This window comes from Panicum hallii, chromosome 9 (genome assembly GCF_002211085.1).
Source record: "Panicum hallii strain FIL2 chromosome 9, PHallii_v3.1, whole genome shotgun sequence".
Classification (NCBI taxonomy): domain Eukaryota; kingdom Viridiplantae; phylum Streptophyta; class Magnoliopsida; order Poales; family Poaceae; genus Panicum; species Panicum hallii.
The window spans coordinates 6,436,511-6,460,042 of NC_038050.1; the positions used below are offsets into that span (position 1 = coordinate 6,436,511).

The following is a 23,532-nucleotide window of genomic DNA, read 5'->3' on the forward strand; positions in this document are numbered from 1 at the left end:
CAGCCGTCCTCCAGCAACCCCGAACCTCTAATTCCGGAACTCTAACCTCGCCGGCGGTGAGGAGACGCGAGGAGAAAGAAGGCGTGTGGACCACCGTGGGCCACGAGAGGCAGTGAGAGAAGGTTTGTACGATGGATATCGCATAAGCGACCTATAGTCGCGGCGGGCGGCGCCGGCCCCGCCGTACCACGGACCCACGCCCGCTGCCGTTCCGCCGTTCCGGCCTGTCCATCTGACCTGGGGGCACGCACTCGACCCGTGGCTGCATCGAAACATGAGCCGTGCAAGTGAGAATAATTTCCGTCTGTTTAGCCCTTGGGCCACAGTAGGTTAGTGGGCCGTTCGGAGAATACAGCCACTAAAAGAGCGTCGCGTCATTCAGGGCCTATTTTATCCATGGGCTTCCTCACCCAAGAGCCTAGCCAGCCTCTCGAAACAGCCCGCCCGGTTTTATGCTCCAACAAACATTCCGTTCGACCTCCCGCAGGGAGCGATGTCGAAATTGTCGATGCCGGTCGGCAGCTGATGGTGTGCTTCTGGATGACGACGGCGCCGCCGGCCGCCAATTGCTACGATATTTTCGCGGATCGCAGCCTACAGATAGCTGAGCGCCTCGCGGCGGACCCAGTGGAGGAGTGCGAACAACGGCTCGAGTTCACTGAAGCCTGAGCTCCGAAGGAAAGGATCGGGCGTGGCGTGCCGGGGTGGGCCACGGCTCAATGCTTTCTGCTCCCTTTTCACGTCTCCTTGTGCGCTTTTCTAGTCATAAAAGAACGCATTTCTCTCAAGTGGATTGGGCATTATAGGAACTGTTTAGGGGCTTCCCGCGCTGAACGACCATGGCATGACAATGAATACAAGGAACGCACTAGCCAAAGACAAAAGCTGTCATATCTCGCTTAACAAAGTATCATTAAGTCAGTCCCAGCAGGAGTTTTATAGGGACGAAACTATTCTCTCATCCTGTAAAACTCACTCCTCTCTCCTCGCCATATCAGCAAAATTGATGATGTAACATAGAATTCAATGCTATAAAACTCTTCATGAAACTCCTATTAGGACTGGTCTTAGGGCAGTCTCGGTAGGAATTGTCATCGTATAGTTATTAAAATTGAAAATTTGATAACTGTACCGGAGAAGTATCGTGATGATGATCACGACACTTCTTTCTTATTCTATCAAACTTTCTCTCCTCCCTCCTTATAAATTATTCTGTCCTGTTAGTAAATTTGCTGATATGGTGATGTACTATGAAACTTTTATTAAGATTGGTGTTATACGCGGAGAATAAGAAGATCTGGACGCTGACTAACAGAGCCGGCAAGGAAAGAGCGCAAGTAATAAAAACTGCAAGCGACTCGCATACCATTACCCACAGCTTGGTCTCGATTAGTAACTTTAGCGGATCGTATAAACTCCAGAAAACCTTTTTTTTATAAAAAACAAAATACAATCTGACCGTCCCCTTTTTGGCCACGCCGGACGCGAGCGCCCCAAGCCGAACTTATCATCGGCCTCCCACCTCGCTCCAAGCCTCCAACTCTCCAAGTCACTCCAACCACCCTGCACATCCCGACTCCAACTCCGGCACCAACCCCAGCTCGAGGCGCAAATCAACGGGGCACCGGAAGAGCAACAGCAGCGGGGGCGCCGGTGCCGTGTCCTTCACTCCCTGCGCCCCTGAAACGTACCCAGATCTACAAGCTACTGCTCGGCTTCCCACAAATACCACTCCCGAGTCCCGCCGCGATTCCACCTTGGACTAGCGGGTTGTTGCTTCCTCGCGAGAAACGCATAGAATAACTGCAGCCCTTGCAGCCTTGCTCCTCCGATCGGGCGGAGGATTGGAGTGCCCGGGGTTCGATCCGGCGTGCTCGTGCCTTAGGGTTCGCTGTCGATGGCTGGCGCGGAGCGCGGGGAGGAGGCCGCGCTGGAGCAGGGGCTCCTCGCTCCGGAGGTGAGTTGACTCCGCCGCTTCGGTTGCCCGCCGGGCTGGGGTTGCCTAACTTGGAGGATTGTGTGCTTTTGTTTAATGATGATGAGTGGCGGCTATCGATCTGTAGGATATTTTCGTGAGATTCCTAGTCTATTTTATGGACAAAATCAAACCTTGGCGCGCCGATTTTGGAATAGTTTGAGTGGAACTTTCTGATTGATTTAGTACGCAACTCTTAAGAATAGCTTCGCACACCATCACCACTCGCACTTGGGCATAATTCTGGTTCTCTATACATGTACACGGGGTCACGAGTAAAATTCTAGAATTGCAATTGCAGTTCTAATTAGAAGCTTTTACTCTTTTGTCTTCACTTAATTTGCTTGATATATATACCTGAGCCCAAACAAATTTGTCTTATGGGCTCTCTGAACTCATGGGCGGGTTGAAAAGCTTCCAGTTCCAGGGCATTTCTCTTAAGCTGATGGAGCTATAACCCCATAGTACCAGTATATTGCTGAAGTGGTTTCCTTTGTACATTAATGTTGAAGTAAAACCTGAACAAATTGTCTGGATTGGGCCTTGCTGAATAAATGTAGAAAGTCCTAGTGGCTTACTAGATTGTTTTAGTCAAAGTATACGCAGCAATGTATGATGATTGGCATATGTAGTCAAAGTGCTCTCTTGTCTGTTAGTACTTGTACCATTTGTTTGACAAAAAATATAATGGTGCGAGAACATGATCTTGGTTTCAGGAACCGAACCAACTAATATACACTGGAGATGGATCTGTCGACTTTTCTGGAAATCCTGTTGTGAAGGAAACAACTGGTAGATGGAAGGCATGTCCATTCATTTTAGGTAATTTTTTGGAATAAGCTCACTAAGTGTGCAAGTACGTTCTTCCATTAATTCCCTTATAACCCGCAATTAACTATTGTGTTAACCTAGGTAATGAATGCTGTGAGCGGCTGGCCTATTATGGCATCTCTACAAACCTCGTTACTTATTTGACAAAAAAGCTACATGATGGCAATGCCTCTGCTGCTAGCAATGTGACTACATGGCAGGGAACTTGCTATTTGACTCCCCTTATTGGAGCAATCCTGGCTGATGCATACTGGGGGAGGTACTGGACAATTGCAACATTCTCCACGATATACTTCATTGTAAGTTATTTTGCTCTGTAGTGCCATGGTACATTCCTTGTTGCTGCTCATTAAAGACCCCTCCAATCAAAAGAAGGCAAATGGATGTCATATGCTGGTAGAAATTGCCTTCTTGATAGCATGTGATTTTTAATGATATACCACAATTTCCTTCCAAATGACATGTATCTTTAATGCATCTCTGTCAAGCTAAATATATTTTCCCTTGCCACCGCTCTGAACCCACACATGAAAAGAAAAGAAAAAATCTAAAGATGTCTTATACTCTTATTGTAATGTGTCAACCCTTAACATGGACGTTGAAAAGGTACATGCGAGTAATTTGTTCTTTTTTTTTTAACAAACGAAGGTTCCCTCTAATATCTGTGAACTAGGCTACTAGGTCTTGCTTATATGTTAGCCCATACATTCAACTGATCCTGGTAGCACCCTGTTAGTTTGTTACATTTTAACTTGAAATCATCTTTTAATTGTAGGGGATGGCAATACTGACTCTTTCAGCATCAGTTCCTGTGCTCATGCCTCCATCCTGTGAAGGATCCTTTTGCCCACCAGCAAGCCCTTTTCAGTATACTGTCTTTTTTCTTGGTCTTTATCTGATTGCCCTGGGTACTGGTGGAATTAAGCCATGTGTCTCATCCTTTGGAGCGGATCAATTTGATGATACAGATCCAGCTGAGCGAATCCAGAAAGGGTCTTTCTTTAATTGGTTCTATTTTTCAATAAACATTGGTGCTCTCATATCAAGCAGCTTTCTGGTTTGGGTCCAAGACAACTTAGGATGGGGCCTGGGCTTCGGCATCCCGACAGTATTCATGGGTTTGGCAATCATAAGCTTCTTCTCTGGCACATCAATTTATAGGTTCCAGAAACCAGGAGGTAGTCCTATTACACGAGTATGCCAGGTGGTTGTTGCCTCTCTGCGCAAGTGGAATGTACATGTCCCAGAGGACAGCTCCCTCTTGTATGAGCTACCTGATGGGGTGTCAGCAATTGAAGGGAGCCGACAATTGGAGCACACTGATGAACTCACGTAAGTCTCCTTCTGTGATGCAACCTGCCATCAATGTTTTAGTTGTTAAATAGTGTCGCAATGGGTTTTTACTAGTTGCTAAATCAGTCCCTAATTTTTCTGGCCAGGGTTTAGTTTGGCTCAATTGCAACTTATCAGCTCTGTAAACCTTTTGTTTTGTTGCTTTGCCAAGTAGATGAATATTTATGACTTGAATTGTGGTATCCTTCATTTCTCATGATGTGAAAGCTAAGAGCTTAACATATTCCAACTGACATTTGTTTCAGATGTTTGGACAAGGCTGCTACAATTACTGATGTTGATGTGAAAACAGCTGACTTCAGTAATCCATGGCGGATATGCACTGTCACCCAGGTGGAAGAACTGAAGATACTGCTAAGGATGTTCCCTATCTGGGCAACAACAATAGTGTTTTCCGCTGTTTATGCTCAGATGTCAACTATGTTTGTGGAACAGGGGATGGTGCTTGACCCATCCTTGGGTTCATTCAAGGTTCCTCCAGCATCCCTATCCACTTTTGACACGCTAAGTGTCATTCTTTGTGTCCCAATCTACGATTACATACTGGTCCCACTTGCTAGGAGATTCACTGGCAATGAGAGGGGCTTTACGGAGTTGCAGAGGATGGGCATTGGCTTGGTAATCTCCGTCATAACCATGTCAGTAGCTGCAATCCTCGAGATCAAGCGGCTGGCGATTGCCAGGGAGCAACACTTGGTGGATCAGAACGTCCCAGTCCCGCTGAGCATATTCTGGCAAATCCCTCAGTATTTCTTGGTCGGTCTATCAGAGGTGTTCACATTCATCGGGGCGCTTGAGTTCTTCTATGATCAGTCACCAGACGCCATGAGAAGCCTCTGCAGCGCGCTACAGCTCCTGACGACAGCATTTGGGAACTATCTCAGCACCTTCATTTTGACTATGGTCGCCTACTTCACGACAAGGGGAGGCAACCCTGGATGGATTCCAGATAACTTGAACCAAGGGCACCTCGATTACTTCTTCTGGCTCCTCGCTGCTCTCAGTTTTCTGAACTTGGTCATATATGTGGTCTGCGCCGGCAAGTACAAGAGCAAGAAAGCAGCTTGAGTTCAGAGGGTGAGGAGCTCGATGGTGTGATGTCAACGTGGATAGCACACTTCAAAACCTGTATATATGTTCCCCACTGCATTAAATCTAGCCGAAGCAACAATCTGTACTTGTTGCAAGCTTCTGTTTCTCATTGTACTAGGATACTAAGTTTGATTTTACATTCATACTTCTCCTTTCTGTATATATGACTTATTGGAAGTTGCATGCGCTTCTACTCTGGTATCAGCAAGGATTTCAATTGCTGGTTATGTGTCTACCTCTTTGTATGCATGCATCAATGTGCTGGCTGAAACAACGAGCAGTCGGGCATTCGCCTGCCGACTGCCGTGTTTTTTCCTTCTGGGTTAATTCCGGAAGGTTGGTTCAACCTCAAACGACCCCGCCCATCTCTGCGGAGAACGGGCAAGCAGGTCGCGCCTGCGCTGCAGATTGAGCATCTGACTGAGCTGAGAGCTGTCTGTTGTTTGTGTTGCCGTGTAAAATGCAGAGCTTATTATTGTTAGCAACTTAGCATGTCAACGTTGACCGACGCGGGGTCCGTCGGTTTCTTCCCGGAACCGGGAGACGGGACTGCCGTGCCCGTGCGGACGAACCTGTAATCCTGATCTTTTTTCTTTTTTCTTTTGCCTGGGATGACCAACTTAACTAGCTTTGTTGTGACAGGTTAAGTCGTTGCTGTTTGAGTTTGACGACGTGAAGGGAGCATGGGAGCACGTTGGGTTGGGCCTGGAGCTACCTGCGGCGGGGTAACGTGGGCAATCTCTCTCGTCTGACCACCGCCCCGTACGTCCATGGCCATCTGATGAACCAGGCTGGGTTTTGGATTTGGAGTCTGGGTATTTAAAATTTTTAAAGAGTGAATTTTTTTTAGCAGCCTAAAGTACAGATTGGGGGTTCAACTGACTAGTACAGATTGGAGGTTCAACTGACTAGTACCTGTTCCTGTGTCCCTCTGTTCTTGGAGTACCACCAACTGTATTTGGCTTTCATTGCTCTAGAATTGTCATAAATTAACAAGCAATCGCCGATTAAAATTGCACACTGCTCATCTTTCTTTTTTCAGAATCGCAGAGGCTAGAGAGGAAAAGGAACAGCCGAAGAACTGAGGAAGAGGGCCGCCGGTGTGCCACCTGCCTGCGCAGCTGCGCACCGCCGGTTACCTCCTGCGCAGCTCAAGCCCGTCGCCCAGCCGCCCTGCGCTGCGCGCGCCGTGCTGCTAGGCCGCCCGACGCGGCGGGCGCAGGCACCGCCGGTGTACCGCCTGCGCAGCTCAAACCTGGCGCAGTTGCGCCCGGCCGCCCTGCGCTGCGGGCGCCGTGCTGCTAGGCCGCCTGGTCGGGCTGGGCATTCGGGAGGAACCGAACCGAACAGAACTTCGGTTCCTAGATAATAGGTACCGATCGATTGTTTTTAGAGGTAGGAACCGGGCAACTTCGGTTTCGGGTAGTTCGGTTCGGTTCCGTACTTACCGAAGGAATTGAAGTAGCCGAGCAGGGGGCGGCGCGCGGGGGGGGGGGGGAGGGGGCGGCGCTGCGGCGGCGCCGCGGGCCGCGGGGGGCCGGGGAGGAGCAGCCGAGCAGGGGCGGCGGCGCAAGGGCCGGAGGGTGCAGCGCCGGCGCGCGGGCCGCAGGGAGGAGCAGCCGAGCAGGGGCGCCGCCGCCGCGGGGGGGACTGGGGTTGGGGGAGGCGGCGCACGGGCCACGGGGAGGAGCAGCCGAGCAGGGGCGGCGCCGCGGCGGCGCGCGGGGGGACTGGGGCTGGGGGAGGCGGCGCGGGGGGGGGGGGAGGGAGAGGGGGCCGCGGGGAGGAGCAGCCGAGCAGGGGCGGCGCCGCCGCGGGGGGGGGGGAGGCCGGGAGGGAGAGGGCCAGAGGGGGCGGCGCGGGGGGGGGGGGCGGGGCCGGCCGGGGGGAGGGAGAGGGGTCGGCGCGCGGGCCGCAGGGAGGAGCAGGGGCCGTTTACTTGGGCCGAACTTACATTGGGACATTGGGTCTAATGGGCTGAATTTCGGTTCTTCGGGAGAACCGAGCCCAAGTACCGAATATCCTGAGGAACTTCGGTTCTTTAGATCATGGAACCGAACAGGAACCGAACTTCTTCGGTTCCGGTTCCTTCGGTATCGGTTCTCGGTAATTTTGGATCGGTTCTCGGTTCTCAGGTTTTTTTTCCCAGCCCGACCGCCTGGCGCCCCTACCCCCGGCTCACCCGCCCGGCGCCTCGCCGCCGCGCCGCTCAGCCGCCGCCGCTGCCCGCTGCCCCTGTCCTACTTCCACCAGCCCGCTGACCACTAGCCAGGCTAGGGTTTGCGGCGGGAGTCGGGACAGGGAAGGGTGAAGGAATCGGGAGAGGAGGCCAGTTTGGGCCGTTTGCGCGGGTTGAGGGGAGGGGGGAGTAGTTGGGCTGTTTGGGCCGCCACAACTGGGTCTGGAGGAGGAGGAGTAGTGGGCCATTTGAGCCCAAAACGCAATTTAAGATTGGAAGTGTTATTTTCTATTTTTTTATACATATACATATTATATATTACGTATACAATCTTTTTGCCAAAATTTTTGGGTATTCAACTGAATACTATGAATACATGTGGGGCCCGCCGCTGTGATGAACGCATCCCCTCCCGTATGTCGCCAACCCATCACACAAGCGACCTAAGTGATCCTGTATCACAAGGATATCATTGTTAAAGTAAGCTTCAACCGATTTGGGAGCTAAGTAATCTTCTTTTAGCCCCAGCAAGTGCAGCAGTAAACTAGTAACTGATGAGTTCCCCCTCGGCCCTTGTCCGGCAAAACTTGCAGGACAGCATGGCTGTACGCACGTATCCGCTGTCACGTTGACTCGTGCTTGTACATTGACACGATTACGTGCAAGAAACTTTTCTGTCCGACCTACCGGTTCGACATGCCAGCAACATCAGCGCAGCCGCGCGCGCAGGCCGCACGTAGCGGAGCGGGCGAATGATTGCGACGCCGGCCGGCCGGCCGCGCTCCGGGAATCGCGTCGACCCGCCGCGCGCGCGCTCTTACTAGTTCTCGAGCCACATCTTCTTCCTCGCCCAACCATTCGGTCCAACAGCAGCCAGTTGCCTGCCATTGCCCGTCGCCATAGAGAGCCTGGATCAGTTAAAACCTGCCGCGTACGGAGAGAGAGCTGCAGATCCACCGTGGTTGCTGCCGCTTCTCAGATTAAGGTTTCAGGCCGGCACGCGCGCCTAGCTAGACTTGACGATGTGGTGCTGCAACGGCGCGGAGGAGGAGCCCCTAGCCGCCCCGCCGGCCGGCTACCCGGCCGCCACGCCGCCGCGTGCACCAGGTTCTTTCCTTTCTCCGTTTTTTCCCCATTTCCCTTTTCCTTTGGTGGCTTCATCTTCATGGCACCCTGCCTGACGATCATCATCATCATCATCTTTGTAAACTACTGATGAAGAGACGACGTGACAACTATCTCACCGTGCGCACTCGCTCCCTGTTGCCATGATTAATGCGCAGCCCAGCCGAGAGGGCCGAACATGCCTCGGGCCGGCGGCGGCGCGTCCGCGGCCAAGGTGCTGCCCATCGACGTCCCGGCGTTCCCGCTGGCGGAGCTGAACCGCCTCACGGGCAACTTCGGGGACAGGGCGCTTGTCGGTGAAGGCTCCTACGGCCGCGTCTACCGCGCCAGGCTCGGCACCGGGGAGGTGGTCGCCGTCAAGATGTTCGACAACGGCAGCTCCTCCGGCCAGTCGGAGGCCGAGTTCTGCGAGCAGCTGTCCATGGTGTCCCGGCTCAAGTGCGAGCACTTCACCCAGCTGCTGGGCTACTGCCTGGAGCTCAACAACCGGATCGTGCTCTACCAGTTCGCCACCATGGGCTCCCTCTACGACATACTCCACGGTATGGTAGTATTGTAGTAGCAACGAAGAAGCCATCATCCAGAGCGGCTTCAGAACCAAGCGCTGAGATCGATCGCGTTGCTTGTTGCAGGGAAGAAGGGGGTGCAGGGTGCGGAGCCCGGGCCGGTGCTGACGTGGAGCCAGCGCGCCCGGATCGCGTACGGCGCGGCGCGGGGCCTGGAGCACCTCCACGAGAAGGCGCGGCCACCCATCGTGCACCGCGACGTGCGCTCCAGCAACGTGCTCGTCTTCGACGGCCACGACGCCAAGATCGGCGACTTCAACCTCACCAACCAGTCCCCCGACTCCGCCGCGCGCCTGCACTCCACCAAGGTGCTCGGCACGTTCGGCTACCACGCGCCCGAGTACGCCATGACGGGCCAGCTCACGCAGAAGAGCGACGTGTACAGCTTCGGCGTCGTGCTGCTGGAGCTCCTCACCGGGAGGAAGCCCGTGGATCACACCATGCCCAAGGGGCAGCAGAGCCTCGTCACCTGGGTAGGTCCCGATTCCCCCTCGTCCTAATTTCTCATGAGCTGCCTGAGAGAAAAAAATAAAATAAAAATGGTGACCTTGCCCAGGCCACTCCAAGGCTGAGCGAGGACAAGGTGAAGCAGTGCGTGGACCCCAAGCTGAAGGACGACTACCCGCCGAAAGCCGTGGCCAAGGTACGCGACGCCGCCGTATGGCCCATGGCTTTGCTTGCTCACTTCATGACCGTCCTGTTGATTGATCCGTCTGGGCTGCTCGTCTGTGCTGCGCAGCTCGCGGCGGTGGCGGCGCTGTGCGTCCAGTACGAGGCCGACTTCAGGCCCAACATGACCATCGTCGTCAAGGCCCTGCAGCCCCTCGTGAACGCCCGGCCTGGAGGTGGAGGGGATCTCCAGTAGATAGATAGAGAGAGTGGATGTCAGTCACCCTGCGCTACTGTAATCGAGCAAGTTTTTGAACTTTTATAATTCGTTCATGTTCACGGAACCGTAGTAAAATTGTTGTCACGAGAAGGGCCTGATTGGCCAATCTAAGAGAGTGTGAACGTACCATTACTTGTAAAATCTGGAAATAATTAATCGCAAATTCGCGCATCAAGACATGCCACCTGTTTCGGTAATCCTGACCCGGAAGTTCAGGCTCCAATTTCAGAGTTGAAAATTCCAACTCCGAAACTCGCAACACGAAAAGCTAAAAATTCTCAGCTCCAATCTCAGAAATCCAATCTCGTGAGCCGGGCCGGAAGAGGGTTGCTGTAAGGGAAATTTAGGATTTCGCCATCGTCAAAACTAAACTTCGTCGGATTATCATCACGCAATTGGGTTTCGCCGGTTTGCCATTATGAAACTATGATACAGGCTGGAATACCTTTTCGAGATTTTCCGATTCATTTTATGTTTTTTCACTCAGTTTTTTGATGAAACTTCCCAAATTGCCCCTGACCCTCTCAAGTCTCAACCGAAATCCTCTTCCAGTCCAGGCTGTACGAGACCGGCATGTTCTTTTCTCGCCGCCGGTTCCCGTCTCGCCGTCGTCTGGAGCGGCGCCGCCCAGGATGCCGCCGGCGGGCATCGCATCCCCGGCACGAATCCTCCTAGAAAATCGACTCCTCCTACCAGGCAAGTCCCACAATCACATTCGCGTGGCTCCGGTAGTTCTCCCTAACCTAGGTGATTTGGTTCCGCAGCGGCCGGCCAAGGAGATGTCGCAGGGGAGCTTCTCCCGTGGCCATGCCGTGCCCCTCGCTCGGTATCCCTCTCGGCCCTAGTGGCCTCCCTCCCATTAGTTGCCCAGAATGTGGGGATCGGGTGGTGGAGGACAAGTCATGGAAGAATAGCGGCAAGGTGTTTTTGGTTGCCCTTTGATGAAATCGACACTCATGATTATTGTTCTTTTTTTGAAAAATCGACACTCATGATTATTGTTGGTTATAGGTGCCAGGATGCTGTCGTTTTTTCAAGTCGATTTCAGAGTACAGAAAAGGTGCTCGCAGCAATGAGCAACATCTGAGTGCAGATTGGGTTCCCAGTTGCAGTGGTGCCAATCATGGTCCTGTTCCCAATTTAGTTGGTGCATAGTTGAAGCTCATGCCTAATTTGCGTGCTGAAGAAAAGATGGACAAGTTAATAAATCTGGTTCAGTTTCTGGTGGTGATTAGTGTCCTCATTTGTGTTGAGTGTTTTTTGGTGTGGTAGTACTGCTTGTCAAGTGATGTGGTGTATCAGTGATGGAAGATGTAATGTCCATTTCTAAATGTAATTGGTACTGTCTTGCAATGAAAATGAAGTTGGCTGCAAATTGGTGACAAGCACTCTGTCTTTCTGAATATTGTAGTGTCAAAAAAATTCATGTCACACTCACTTTCTGTCATCTTCAGAATGCAGAATGCAGTGCTCTTTGTGAATGGAAACAACAGCACATTTAGTTCACTACTGTCATAATTGAGTTGCATAAACATGGCAAATACTGAGTTTACATCTCAGTTACATGAAAGTAGACATACCGAGTTCACATCTCAGTTAAATGAAAGTAGACACTGAGTCCACTCTCAGTTACATGACATGGTTCACAGTTACATCAATTGGTCTTCAGCTTCTTGGGTGTCAGCTTCCTTGGTGGTGTTCTTTGGACAGCAGGTGCCATGGTCTCGCAGAGAACTGGTCGCTGAGGCTTCCATGGTCTGCAGAGAACGTATTCCAATCAACAATTGGTGCTGGCAGTTGTTCTGCATAAGGTAAAGCTTCATCTACAGGGCCAGGAGCTTTACAGGTACTAAACTAAGCTCAGGCTCCCATCGAGCCTAGTAAAATTGGTTGCACATGAAAAAAAGGCCAACTAAATTTCTGCGCACTCGAGTTTAGATGCGCTATCTGATCGATCTCGGAAGCATGACGAGTAAGAAAATGAAGGAAAGGACATACCCAGCGACGAGATAAGCCCAATCACAGTTCATGGCGTTGCCTCCGCACCTCTGACGCAGCTAAAACTAGCTGCTGCGGCATATCCAGAGGGGGTGGGGGCGACCTTGGGTGGATTTCGAGGGGGCGCTGCCCTAGGGCCATGGCATGCAGGGGAAGGCGGCCATGGCCCATGGGAGCAGCAGAGAGAAGGGGGACGAGCAGCAGACAGTGCTCATGACCAAGAAAGGATAAAGTTTCTTTGAAGGGCATAAGGGTCGGTTCATATTGCTAAAAGAATAGAAAAACGAAAAATGAATTAAAAAAGTTTGAAAAGGCATTGCGGCGGGATGACTGTGTTTCATAATGGCAAAACAGCAAAATCCAACTGCGGGATGGTAATCTGGCGAAGTACAGTTTTGACGATGGCGAAATTTTAAATTTGTCATATGCCGTAACGACCTACTACTATGCATACAAATTTGGAACAAAACACAGGTTTAAGGCCCATGAGCCCAATAAATCCCCCTTTTATCACACAAGTCACGCTTGAACTTATGGCCCATTTGGCCGGTCACGGCCTCGCCTCTATATTCCAGGTTGCGTGCACAATCTGGAGCCGATCCGTCACAGAAGATGGAATATTTTTCTATTAAATTTGTTCCAGCTTAAAAGATTATTCCGCATCAAAAAAATTCCACCAGAAAATTATCCAAATGTATTCAAATGTGATCTTATTTTGTTGAAAAAATACAGTGGTGCAGTCGGATTTTGATTTAGATATACGGTTTGGAAAATATAACTTTTTCTTGTTTGGTTTTTTCTTGAGCCACATGCCCAACCTTTACTTATGTAATACTTTAACGGCTAGTTATACATATGATTCCTAACAGCTTCCCCGCCGAACTTCTATTTTTATAAACAAAATGCAGGAGCTCTGCCACTCAATTAAGATTGTACAAGAAAGGTTTGATCAACGAGAAATCAAAAAACTCCAAAGGGACTAACCAACCCTGCAATACGGTTGAGCACAAACACCTACTATAGGTTATCAGTGGAAGCAACGCCGCAGCTTCAAATCTTTTGTTTGTTTCCCCTCCCGGCTCAGCTGTCAGCTCACTCGCAGCGCCGCCCGTGTGTGTCGATATAGGGTGTGTTCGTTTTCTGAAGGTCTAAAATTTAGAGAGGTCACATCAAATAGAATCTTATCATTTAGAAGTATTAAATAAAGTCTAAATACAAAACTAATTGCAGAACCCCAGGGCTAATTCGCGAGACGAATCTAATGAGGTATATTAGTCCATGATTAGCGGATGATTACTGTAGCATCACTGTCGCAAATTATGGATTAATTAGGCTCATTAAATTTGTCTCGCGAATTAGCACCCATCTGTGAAAAAGTTTTATAATTAGTCTTTATTTAATACTTCTAAATAATAAGATTCATGGATCTAAAATTTAGAGTAACAGTCCCCAGTCAGGTCGGCCGGCGACGAGACCGAGAAGTCAGGTCGGCCGGCGACTGAGGCCTGATGCCCGGGAGAACGTCAGCGAGATCATGTCATGGGGTGATGGCCGTGCCCATCGCTCACGAGCTGCCGACGGCGAGCGAGGTCGCACGGGCAAACGCAATCCGGGCACGAATATCTCAGTATGGCATTGGCATGGCGCCGGCGTCTCCATCCTCTGATCTACCCTGATGAATCGCAGCGGCGGAGAGTTCTCGTCGACACGCTGGCCGGCGTGCATCTGCGCGCGGGAAACCCGTAAAAAATTCCTCCAGATCTACAGAATGTCTCCCTCCCATCACGGCCGGGCTCACACGCCGTTGCCCATGATCGTCGTTCCAGAGAACTCGCTGAAGGTGTGCTGTGCTGGCTGCTGGGCCTGGGCTGCCTCGGTTTCCCTCCCGGGCAGCCCGGATGGGGCGCACGGGGCGCCCACGTGCCTCTCACGTGCTCGTGTCCCCAAGTGGAAAGCCCCATCCCCGAGAAGGGCAAGCCACGGCGGCGGACCCGAAGAAAGAAAGAAACGTTTCCCAGAGAAGGAAACAGGCCGACGAGGAGATGGCCGCCGGAGCTTTGCAGTCAGCTCGACGATTTTATCCACTGCCCGCCTGTCGGCGTCAGCTCCAGCTTGGAGCTGGGGCACTTTGGCGCTGCATGATGCTGCGCAGCCGCACACTGCACACGGTTAAAGCACAAAGCTGATGAAGAGGTTACGCTTAGGCTAATCTCCCCCTAACCCTAACCTCATCGATCCGTTAACCATCCACCCACCCTGATTCCACGGGGCGTCCGTACAACGCTGTGTTTTTAGTACTGACGACGACGCCGCTACAAGTTGTTTAATCACTACGTGGTGCCTAGGTTGCCCAAATCAGCCTAGTACACTAGTGCAAATTGGAGAGGAGAACCTCGCGCCGATAAAAGTAGGCAGCAGCAGCATGGCGCGTCAGAAGATGAGAAGAGTAGTGGCCCTGTTTAGATCGTGTGTAAACGCAAAAATGTGTAAACGCAAAATGGCGGCTGTAAAAGTTTACAAGTTTTTGCGTTTACGGCTCCCACCCCGTAAACGCAAAAAAGCCGTAAACGCAAAATTTTCAAAAGAATCTTGCCAATTTGAAGTACTAAATGAAGTCTATTTACAAAACTTTTTGCATGGATGGGCTGTAAATCGCGAGACGAATCTAATGAGCCTACTTAATCCATATTTGCAACAATGATGCTACAGTAACCATCCGCTAATTATTGCTTAATCATGGATTAATTAGCATCATTAGATTCGTCTCGCGATTTACAGCCCATCTATGCAAAAGGTTTTATAAATAGACTTCATTTAGTACTTCAAATTGGCAACATTCCGTCGCAAATTTTTTTTACGTTTACAGGGCCCAAATGCCAAAAAAAAAATGTGCCGATCCGTTTAGATGCGTAAAGACAAAAATGCTGTAAACGCAAAAAAAATTTACCTTTACGTGAGGAACTAAACAGACCCAGTAGTAACCGGTGAGTTCGACCGGCGAGGGCCACGGGCGGAGGAGAGGATGACCCGCTTGCGGCTTGCTAAACCGGGTAAACAAACTGCCGGCTCGAACCAGCGCTCGACACCTGCCGGTGGCGCCCCCACCCGCGCCGGGCATGGGCGCCCGCCGACCCCGACCCTACCCCCGGGCCCCAGCCGTCGACCGGCAGCGCCCCCACCCCGCCCGCTATTTATGCGTACTTGTTCGCCGAGCGAGAGTCGCCGGGGATGGGCGTCGTCCTCCTGCTCCAGAGCTCACTCCGCTCGCGCTCCTCCGCCACCGTAGGTTCGCTCCTCTCCCCTCCTCTACTCTTCCCTCCCCTGTTGCCCAGCTTTAATCGTCGTCGGCTCATGTTCTTGGGCACGGGTTGCGGTGAGGGTCCCGGCCTGGTCACTTGATCCTCCGCAGCTCCGCCGCGTTGCTCTTGCTCTTGCTTCCGTCTGGGTGTGGACGAATCAGCAGGAGAGACGCTTATTCATTCGTTAGAAGGATTGCTTGATGGGTTGTTGGATTTTAGGGGGGATGGAGAAGCAGGAGCTGCAGAAGGTTAGTTCTTCTGCGTTTCTGGTTAGTCTTGACATCATACGCGTATTGGGTGGCTGCGATTAGCAAATATAGTATGCTAGTGTTTAGATAATGGAAGATGAGTATCCCGAGACCCCCTTTTCTGGAATTTCTTCCCACATACACGATTGTTTTTAAAAAAAGGAAACTCCTTTCTTTTCTGGGGTTCTTGACGGCTAGCGAAAGGATAGTGTCTGTCGCTGTTAAGCTGATCTGGTATCGTGAGCGGGAGGAGAAGGGGTGCTGCAAGTCCATTTCGTGGCCAACTGGCGTTTTCCAGTGCCTGGTGGTTCTTGCATTCTCGGCAGTCGGCACTGTCCATGTGCCATGCCCATTCATGTCCTTGTCACCAAATGAAATTCCCGACACGAAAGACACGAAAGACTCGATACATGAAAGAGGATAGGACCAAAAAGGACGAGGGGGAAAAGTAAGAGCAAGTCAGCACCGGGGCAATATCTTGATCAGGGGGAGCAGGAAATGGGGATCAATTGACCTGCTTTCCTGGGGTTCTTTGTGGCTGATGCCTTGTGTTGTTTGTTAGCACTGTGTTATCCTACTTTCTGTTAGGTTCTCCAAGTTAGCTGTATGTGTTTTCCTGATATATGTTTGTGAACTCCGCTTGCTGAACTGTGCCACCTTTCGAGAGATTTTCTCATGTCACTGAAGTGAAAACTTCAAGCCCCCATCTGTTGGGAAGAATATGAAATGAAATCTTGCTCCAGAATAGCGTACTACTGGACGTTTCAGACAGTATTATTCACCCTTTGTCCAAGGTTATTTCCTCCAAAATTTTGTTGCTCCAGTTTGAGAAGCTAAGCTATATTGCTTTATGATATCTCTGGCCCATTTGCTGAAAATAGTACACATATTGTACTATTATACTAAAACAGAAGAGCCTTAGTTAGTTACTTTACATGTCTGAACGATATATGCACTTTAATTTTCGTGAGAAAAATGACAGTTTAATACTCTATTCATATCAGAAGAATATGTGATCTCCAAAAACTCTGGCAATTTGTTTCTCTTTATATTATATTGTCCATAGCTAAGAAGTCATAATTTTTGGAAAGTATTTTCAAATATGAATACGGTGATATTTTTATATCTACCTACGCGTTGCTAGATGAATTGTTGAAAAAATATTATAAAAGAAATGGAGAAATTGCAATCTGAGAAACCTCATTTGCCGTTAATGGGGTAAATGAACTTGATCTTATTATTCTTGTTTACCAATTGTTGCTTTATCTACAAATATGATACTTAGAGCTTCATCCAAGGACCACGTATAAGGGTGTCTCTAACTGTTACACACCACCTAGGTCTTGTACGACCTCAACTTTTTGATTACATGAAGAAGAGAGGAATGGAGGAGAGGGAAGAGCTAGTCTCTAACTGATTCCAAGATCAATCGGGGTCCCACCCACACCCACCTCCTCTTTCACTGGTTTCTCATAAAATTATATAAAGTATGCAACCCACGATGGCAGCTTAAAGCTAGACCATTGGAGAAAGACTCATGAGCTATCTATTAGATTGGTTGGCAAATAAGAAGTAGAAATGGTTGAAGATGCTCTAGCAGCACTAGTTCTGTTCATAGGCATTTGATGTTCAATAGCCCAAGGGGTACATCCATGATTCCCAGTGTGATAAGTATTTTAACATTTCTTGATCAAAATTACAACTTGGATAAGCTCAGGATTCTTCTGCTAGCCAAGCAGTACTTTTTGTGTGCTGAATAAAAATTTGGCTCTCTGATTGGAAGATTAAATATTTATCTGAAAGATCTACTTTTGTGATCCATGTTTGCAATTTTTAATTATATTTTATTGAGGCCTGGAAAAACAAAAGAAAATCCCTTTCATGATCTACTCTTGCAACAGGGACTTGTCTTGTGCTTTGAATCTTCGCATTTGTTGTAGTACACCGAGAAAATCTTTGATTTTGCACCTCACTGGGGGTGCTGTAACTTTCTATTTTACTGATTTATGTTTTCCATTGCCCATTTACCAGTTCAGGAGGAGTGATATCCAGTGGTTGAGTGCTTCAAGTATTTGAGATTGAGACAGAAAATGTCTTCCTCAAGGCCTACTCAGTGTTCCAGTTCATCCAGCAGGACTCGCCAGAACTCACGAGCAAGGATATTAGCACAAACAACCCTTGATGCTGAACTCAATGCAGAGTATGAAGAATCTGGTGATTCCTTTGATTACTCCAAGTTGGTTGAAGCGCAGCGGAGTGGCCCACCTGAGCAGCAAGGGCGTTCAGAGAAGGTCATAGCTTACTTGCAGCACATTCAGAGAGGAAAGCTAATCCAACCATTTGGTTGCTTGTTGGCCCTTGATGAGAAGAGCTTCAGGGTTATTGCATTCAGTGAGAATGCTCCGGAAATGCTTACAACAGTCAGCCATGCTGTGCCTAATGTTGATGATCCCCCAAAGCTAGGAATCGGTACCAATGTGCGGTCCCTTTTCACTGACCCAGGTGCCACAGCACTACAAAAGGCACTAGGATTTGCTGACGTTTCTTTGCTGAATCCTATCCTAGTCCAATGCAAGACCTCAGGCAAGCCATTCTATGCCATTGTTCATAGGGCAACTGGTTGTCTGGTGGTAGATTTTGAGCCTGTAAAACCTACAGAATTTCCTGCCACTGCTGCTGGGGCTTTGCAGTCTTATAAGCTTGCTGCTAAGGCAATCTCCAAAATTCAGTCACTACCAGGTGGGAGCATGGAGGCCTTATGCAATACCGTGGTTAAGGAAGTCTTCGACCTTACAGGTTACGACAGGGTGATGGCTTACAAGTTCCATGAAGATGAGCATGGGGAGGTCTTTGCGGAGATCACAAAACCTGGTATTGAGCCTTATCTTGGCCTTCACTATCCGGCCACTGATATCCCTCAAGCTGCAAGGTTCCTTTTCATGAAGAACAAAGTACGAATGATCTGTGATTGTCGTGCAAGATCTGTGAAGATTCTTGAAGATGAAGCACTCTCCATTGATATTAGCTTGTGTGGTTCAACTCTTAGAGCACCACACAGTTGTCACCTTCAGTATATGGAGAACATGAACTCAATTGCATCCCTTGTCATGGCTGTTGTGGTCAATGAAAATGAAGAGGATGATGAACCCAATCCTGAACAACCACAGCAGCAGCAGAAGAAGAGGCTGTGGGGTCTCCTTGTTTGTCATCATGAGAGCCCCAGATATGTCCCGTTTCCACTGAGGTATGCCTGTGAATTCTTAGCACAAGTGTTTGCTGTCCATGTAAACAAGGAGTTTGAATTGGAGAAGCAGATACGAGAGAAAAGCATTCTACGAATGCAAACAATGCTCTCTGACATGCTATTCAGGGAAGCATCTCCCTTGAGTATCATATCTGGGAGTCCAAATATCATGGACCTAGTTAGATGTGATGGTGCTGCTCTTTTGTATGGGGACAAAGTATGGCGTCTTCAAACGGCTCCAACTGAATCTCAGATACGTGATATTGCCTTCTGGCTTTCAGAAGTTCATAGGGATTCCACTGGCTTGAGTACTGACAGCCTCCAGGATGCTGGATATCCAGGAGCTGCCTCCCTTGGTGACATGATTTGTGGAATGGCAGTGGCTAAGATCACTTCCAAGGATATTCTTTTCTGGTTCAGGTCACATACAGCTGCTGAAATTAAATGGGGAGGTGCAAAGCATGATCCATCTGACAAGGACGACAACAGAAGGATGCACCCAAGGTTGTCCTTCAAGGCATTCCTTGAGGTTGTCAAGATGAAGAGTTTGCCATGGAATGACTACGAGATGGATGCTATTCACTCATTGCAACTTATACTTAGAGGTACGCTGAATGATGCCACAAAGCCGGCCCAGACATCTGGTTTAGATAACCAGATTGGTGATCTCAAACTTGATGGGCTTGCTGAATTGCAGGCAGTGACAAGTGAAATGGTTCGCCTGATGGAAACAGCAACTGTTCCAATCTTAGCAGTAGATGGCAATGGATTGGTCAATGGGTGGAATCAAAAGGTAGCAGAATTGACAGGATTGAGAGTTGATGAGGCTATAGGAAGACACATACTTACACTTGTGGAAGATTCTTCTGTATCAACTGTTCAGAGGATGCTATACTTGGCTCTGCAGGGTGAGTGGATTCACTCTAGTTGCTTTAGTATATTTCTAATGTCTTTGGTTCTATCCTTATCTGACAGCATTATTTATCGGAACCCCCCGCCACCCCCCCACCCCCCCCCCCAAAAAAAAGAAACTTTAGGTGTCAAGAACCTAATTTATTATCTGCTACATTTGATTGTCATTTAATAGTCAACCCTCACAAAAAAGACTAAATTATTAATTATTATTATGTATTGATTTCTAAATATTTCTTCATTCGAGCAGGCAGAGAAGAGAAGGAAGTTCGATTTGAGTTGAAAACACATGGCTCCAAGAGGGATGATGGCCCTGTTATCTTGGTTGTAAATGCCTGTGCCAGTCGTGACCTTCATGACCATGTTGTTGGGGTGTGCTTTGTAGCCCAGGATATGACTGTTCATAAGTTGGTCATGGACAAATTTACTCGTGTTGAAGGGGACTACAAGGCAATCGTTCATAACCCGAACCCACTCATTCCTCCCATATTTGGTGCTGACCAATTTGGGTGGTGCTCTGAGTGGAATGCAGCGATGACCAAGCTTACCGGGTGGCACAGAGATGAGGTGATTGATAAGATGCTCCTTGGTGAGGTTTTTGATAGCAGTAATGCTTCCTGCCTTTTGAAGAACAAAGATGCATTTGTGCGTCTTTGCATTATCATCAATAGTGCATTAGCCGGTGACGAGGCAGAAAAGGCTCCATTTGGCTTCTTCGATCGAAATGGGAAGCACATTGAGTGTCTTCTTTCAGTGAACAGAAAAGTAAATGCAGATGGTGTTGTCACTGGAGTGTTCTGTTTCATTCATGTTCCTAGTGATGAGCTGCAGCATGCACTACATGTGCAGCAAGCCTCGGAACAAACAGCAGTGAGAAGGCTGAAGGCTTTCTCGTACATGCGACATGCCATCAACACACCTCTCTCAGGTATGCTTTACTCTAGGGAAGCACTCAAGAGCACAGGTCTGAATGAAGAGCAGATGAGGCAGGTCCATGTTGCAGATAGTTGTCATCACCAGCTAAACAAGATACTTTCCGACTTAGATCAAGATAACATTACTGACAAGTAAGAATAAAACTTCTAAACTGTTCTATTAGGTTCTTGTAATTTCATCTGCATTTATTAATACTTTCCGACTTAGATCAAGATAACATTACTGACAAGTAAGAATAAAACTTTTCAACTGTTCTATTAGGTTCTTGTAATTTCATCTACATTTGTTATTTGTCAGTTTTCTGACTGTAGGTTAATGATATCACTCTTTGTTTTATTTTCACTAAATACTGAACCTTATAGTCATATGAGTTACTATAAACTCTATATTTCTCTATCATTGTGTCCACAGGTCAAGTTGTTTGGATTTGGATATGGCTGAATTTGTGTTGCAAGATGTGGTGGTGGCTGCAGTCAGTCAAGTACTGATAGGTTGCCAGGATAAAGGGATCAGAGTTTCTTGCAACCTGCCAGAGAGATTCATGAAGCAAAAAGTGTACGGGGATGGTATTCGAATCCAGCAGATCCTCTCTGACTTCCTATTTGTTTCGGTGAAGTTCTCTCCTGTTGGAGGTTCTGTTGATATCTCTTCCAAACTGACTAAGAACAGCATTGGGGAAAGCCTCCATCTCATAGACCTGGAGCTTAGGTACACCGGCCACTCAAATTTGCATGCATACACTTGTTTCTGATAATTAAATTCTGAAGTATGAATGTTTAAAGTAAAGCTACTCTTGTGTTTATGAATATTCAGGATCAAGCACCAGGGAACAGGTGTTCCAGCAGAAATACTATCACAAATGTACGAGGAGGACAATAAGGAACAGTCAGAAGAGGGGTTGAGCCTTCTTGTTTCTAGAAACCTTCTGAGGCTCATGAATGGTGATATTCGTCACCTGAGGGAAGCTGGCATGTCAACCTTCATCCTTACCGTGGAACTTGCCTCTGCTCCTGCCGCCGGTGGACATTGAAGCCAACACTGCAACAAGTGGTTTCGAATGGTATGTTCACTAGTTTGTAAACGGGCTAAGGTTATCTGCTGTGTTTGTTTCCACTCAACCGCTGGTTATGCAACTCCTTACTTGATTTTTGCTCTGTTACACATACTAAAGTGGGGTTTGTGATTGATACCTGCCAGTAGAACATTTAATCTTGAATTGCTTACTTAAGGTTGAAATATTCTGTCATTTCCCAAAAATCTTGCTATGGCTATATGATGAATGAATAATATACCCATGTTTTCAGTATGATGGGGAATGATACATAGATCTCCTGCATATTCAGAGAAAATTAATACAGTATAGAGGTTAACTATGTGGCTGATTCTGATTAATGGTCTATTTATATCGTGATGCATTTTGTTTCATGTGTGCTTTTCTTTAAACAATTTCCAGTTTTCAATATTAAGCGATGTTAATTTTTCGCTTAAGAATTTTATTTTGGCTCTTATTCCAGCTCTCTTTCAGTTCATTCGGAAAACCAGATGGTTCGTGGAGAATGGGAATGCTGCAGGTTGTAGGGCCACTGAATGCATGAATAAGTTTGACTTGTATGGTTGTTTGTCAGGGTGGAAAAGGTTGTACGGGCATAATAGGCCCTGTATTTCTGCCCTGTTTCTACCTGTTATCCAACTGTGTAGTTTTTTTATCCTTTCAGAAACAGAAAATCCTTCCGTGTAAGTTTCAAGTTTAAGTTAACATGAATAAAGCGTCAATTTTAGCTGCAGATTGGTGTCCTGTTTCTGCCAATCAGGCATCAGGCCATGCGCCGTGCTTGTACTGGTTGTGCAGGTGGTGTACCCAAGTCAAGAATTTTTTCAGAGCTATCCGTGATAAGGGAAGTTGACTGGCAGGTCAAACTAAACTTAGGTCCCGTTTTCTACCTTTTAAATTTTAGACCCATCACATCAAAGAGAATTTTGCTATTTAGAAGTATTAAATAAAATCTGTTTATAAAACTTTTTGCACAGCTGGATGCTAATTCGCGAGACAAATTTAATGAGCCTAATTAATCCATAATTTACCACAGTGATGCTACAGTAATCATCCGCTAATCATGGACTAATATATCTCATTAGATTCATATCGCGAATTAGCACTGGAGTTCTGCAATTAGTTTTATAATTAGACTTTATTTAATACTTCTAAATGACAAGATTCTCTTTGACGTGATCCCTCTAAACTTTTCTTTCTGATGTGACCCTCTAAACTTTACATCTCAGAAAACGAACACACCCTTAGGCTCCTTTGTTATAGCTTATTTTGGCTTCAGCTTTACCTATTTTATGCATGCAAAGCTGCCAAACGCACCTTATCCTCACCGGCTCACCGCTACGTGAACGGCTCTGCCCCCGTGCTCGAGGCCCGTGGGCTCGTGGCTATTCGCATACCCGGAAACAGGGAGCGGGCTTCGTGTTGGGCTCGAATCAGGCTAGCCGCGCAGGCAGCCGTTCAACTATCACGGACCGCGCCCGCGAGCCGTGCGGACCGTTGCGCACTTGCGCTTCGCCCCCATCGCCGTTTCCATTTCTGCTGCCGCTAACAAGCGGTCGCCGCCGCCATGGCTGTAGACCTCCTTGAGTTCATGTCGGATACCCACGCGGTCCCTAAACCCTGCTAGCACCTAGCATTGATTGGAGAATTCCAGCTGCAAGAAGAAAAGAACGAGACCAGGACATCAAGTCCGGTCCGCGTGGGACAGGGCCGTGGGCTGCACATCGAGTAGCGGCGGCCTGAACCTGCAACATGCGGATGCAGGTGCTGGCAAAGGGCATCCAGCCTCCAGGTTCCCCTGCCTGACAAGCTGACACTCGGCGCATTCAAGGAG

General features: G+C 48.5%; 3 protein-coding genes and 2 long non-coding RNA genes across 6 annotated transcripts; 4 read left to right on the top strand and 1 right to left on the bottom strand.

Moving 5' to 3' along the window:
• The first annotated feature begins 1,494 nt into the window (after nucleotides 1-1,494).
• LOC112874541 (protein NRT1/ PTR FAMILY 8.3-like) lies at nucleotides 1,495-5,478 on the top strand. The gene is made up of 5 exons (XM_025937912.1): nucleotides 1,495-1,957; nucleotides 2,692-2,797; nucleotides 2,888-3,105; nucleotides 3,582-4,138; nucleotides 4,405-5,478. The coding sequence occupies exons 1-5, from the start codon at nucleotides 1,898-1,900 to the stop codon at nucleotides 5,225-5,227; spliced, it is 1,764 nt and encodes a 587-aa protein (XP_025793697.1). The 5' UTR covers nucleotides 1,495-1,897; the 3' UTR covers nucleotides 5,228-5,478.
• A 2,648-nt stretch (nucleotides 5,479-8,126) lies between these two features.
• LOC112877461 (probable protein kinase At2g41970) lies at nucleotides 8,127-10,187 on the top strand. Its single transcript, XM_025941771.1, has 5 exons — nucleotides 8,127-8,166; nucleotides 8,714-9,097; nucleotides 9,188-9,594; nucleotides 9,678-9,764; nucleotides 9,861-10,187. Exons 1-5 carry the CDS (start codon nucleotides 8,127-8,129, stop codon nucleotides 9,984-9,986), a joined length of 1,044 nt encoding a protein of 347 aa, XP_025797556.1. The 3' UTR covers nucleotides 9,987-10,187.
• Nucleotides 10,188-10,777: 590 nt separating this feature from the next.
• On the top strand, nucleotides 10,778-11,395 carry LOC112876445. The gene is made up of 2 exons (XR_003225316.1): nucleotides 10,778-10,931; nucleotides 11,022-11,395. It is a non-coding gene; the product is annotated as an uncharacterized LOC112876445 (long non-coding RNA).
• Nucleotides 11,396-11,507: 112 nt separating this feature from the next.
• Nucleotides 11,508-12,226, bottom strand: LOC112876446. Its single transcript, XR_003225317.1, has 2 exons — nucleotides 12,009-12,226; nucleotides 11,508-11,767 (listed from the first exon to the last, which is right to left on the bottom strand). It is a non-coding gene; the product is annotated as an uncharacterized LOC112876446 (long non-coding RNA).
• Nucleotides 12,227-15,140: 2,914 nt separating this feature from the next.
• On the top strand, nucleotides 15,141-22,431 carry LOC112874438 (phytochrome a). 2 transcript variants are annotated; one of them, XM_025937754.1, is made up of 6 exons: nucleotides 15,141-15,294; nucleotides 17,587-19,707; nucleotides 19,962-20,778; nucleotides 21,059-21,355; nucleotides 21,461-21,707; nucleotides 22,162-22,431. In XM_025937754.1, the coding sequence occupies exons 2-5, from the start codon at nucleotides 17,646-17,648 to the stop codon at nucleotides 21,675-21,677; spliced, it is 3,393 nt and encodes a 1,130-aa protein (XP_025793539.1). In that variant the 5' UTR covers nucleotides 15,141-15,294; nucleotides 17,587-17,645; the 3' UTR covers nucleotides 21,678-21,707; nucleotides 22,162-22,431. The 2 variants fall into 2 exon arrangements, with proteins under 2 accessions (XP_025793539.1, XP_025793540.1); XM_025937755.1 differs by having other exon boundaries at nucleotides 22,173-22,431.
• Nucleotides 22,432-23,532: the final 1,101 nt, after the last annotated feature.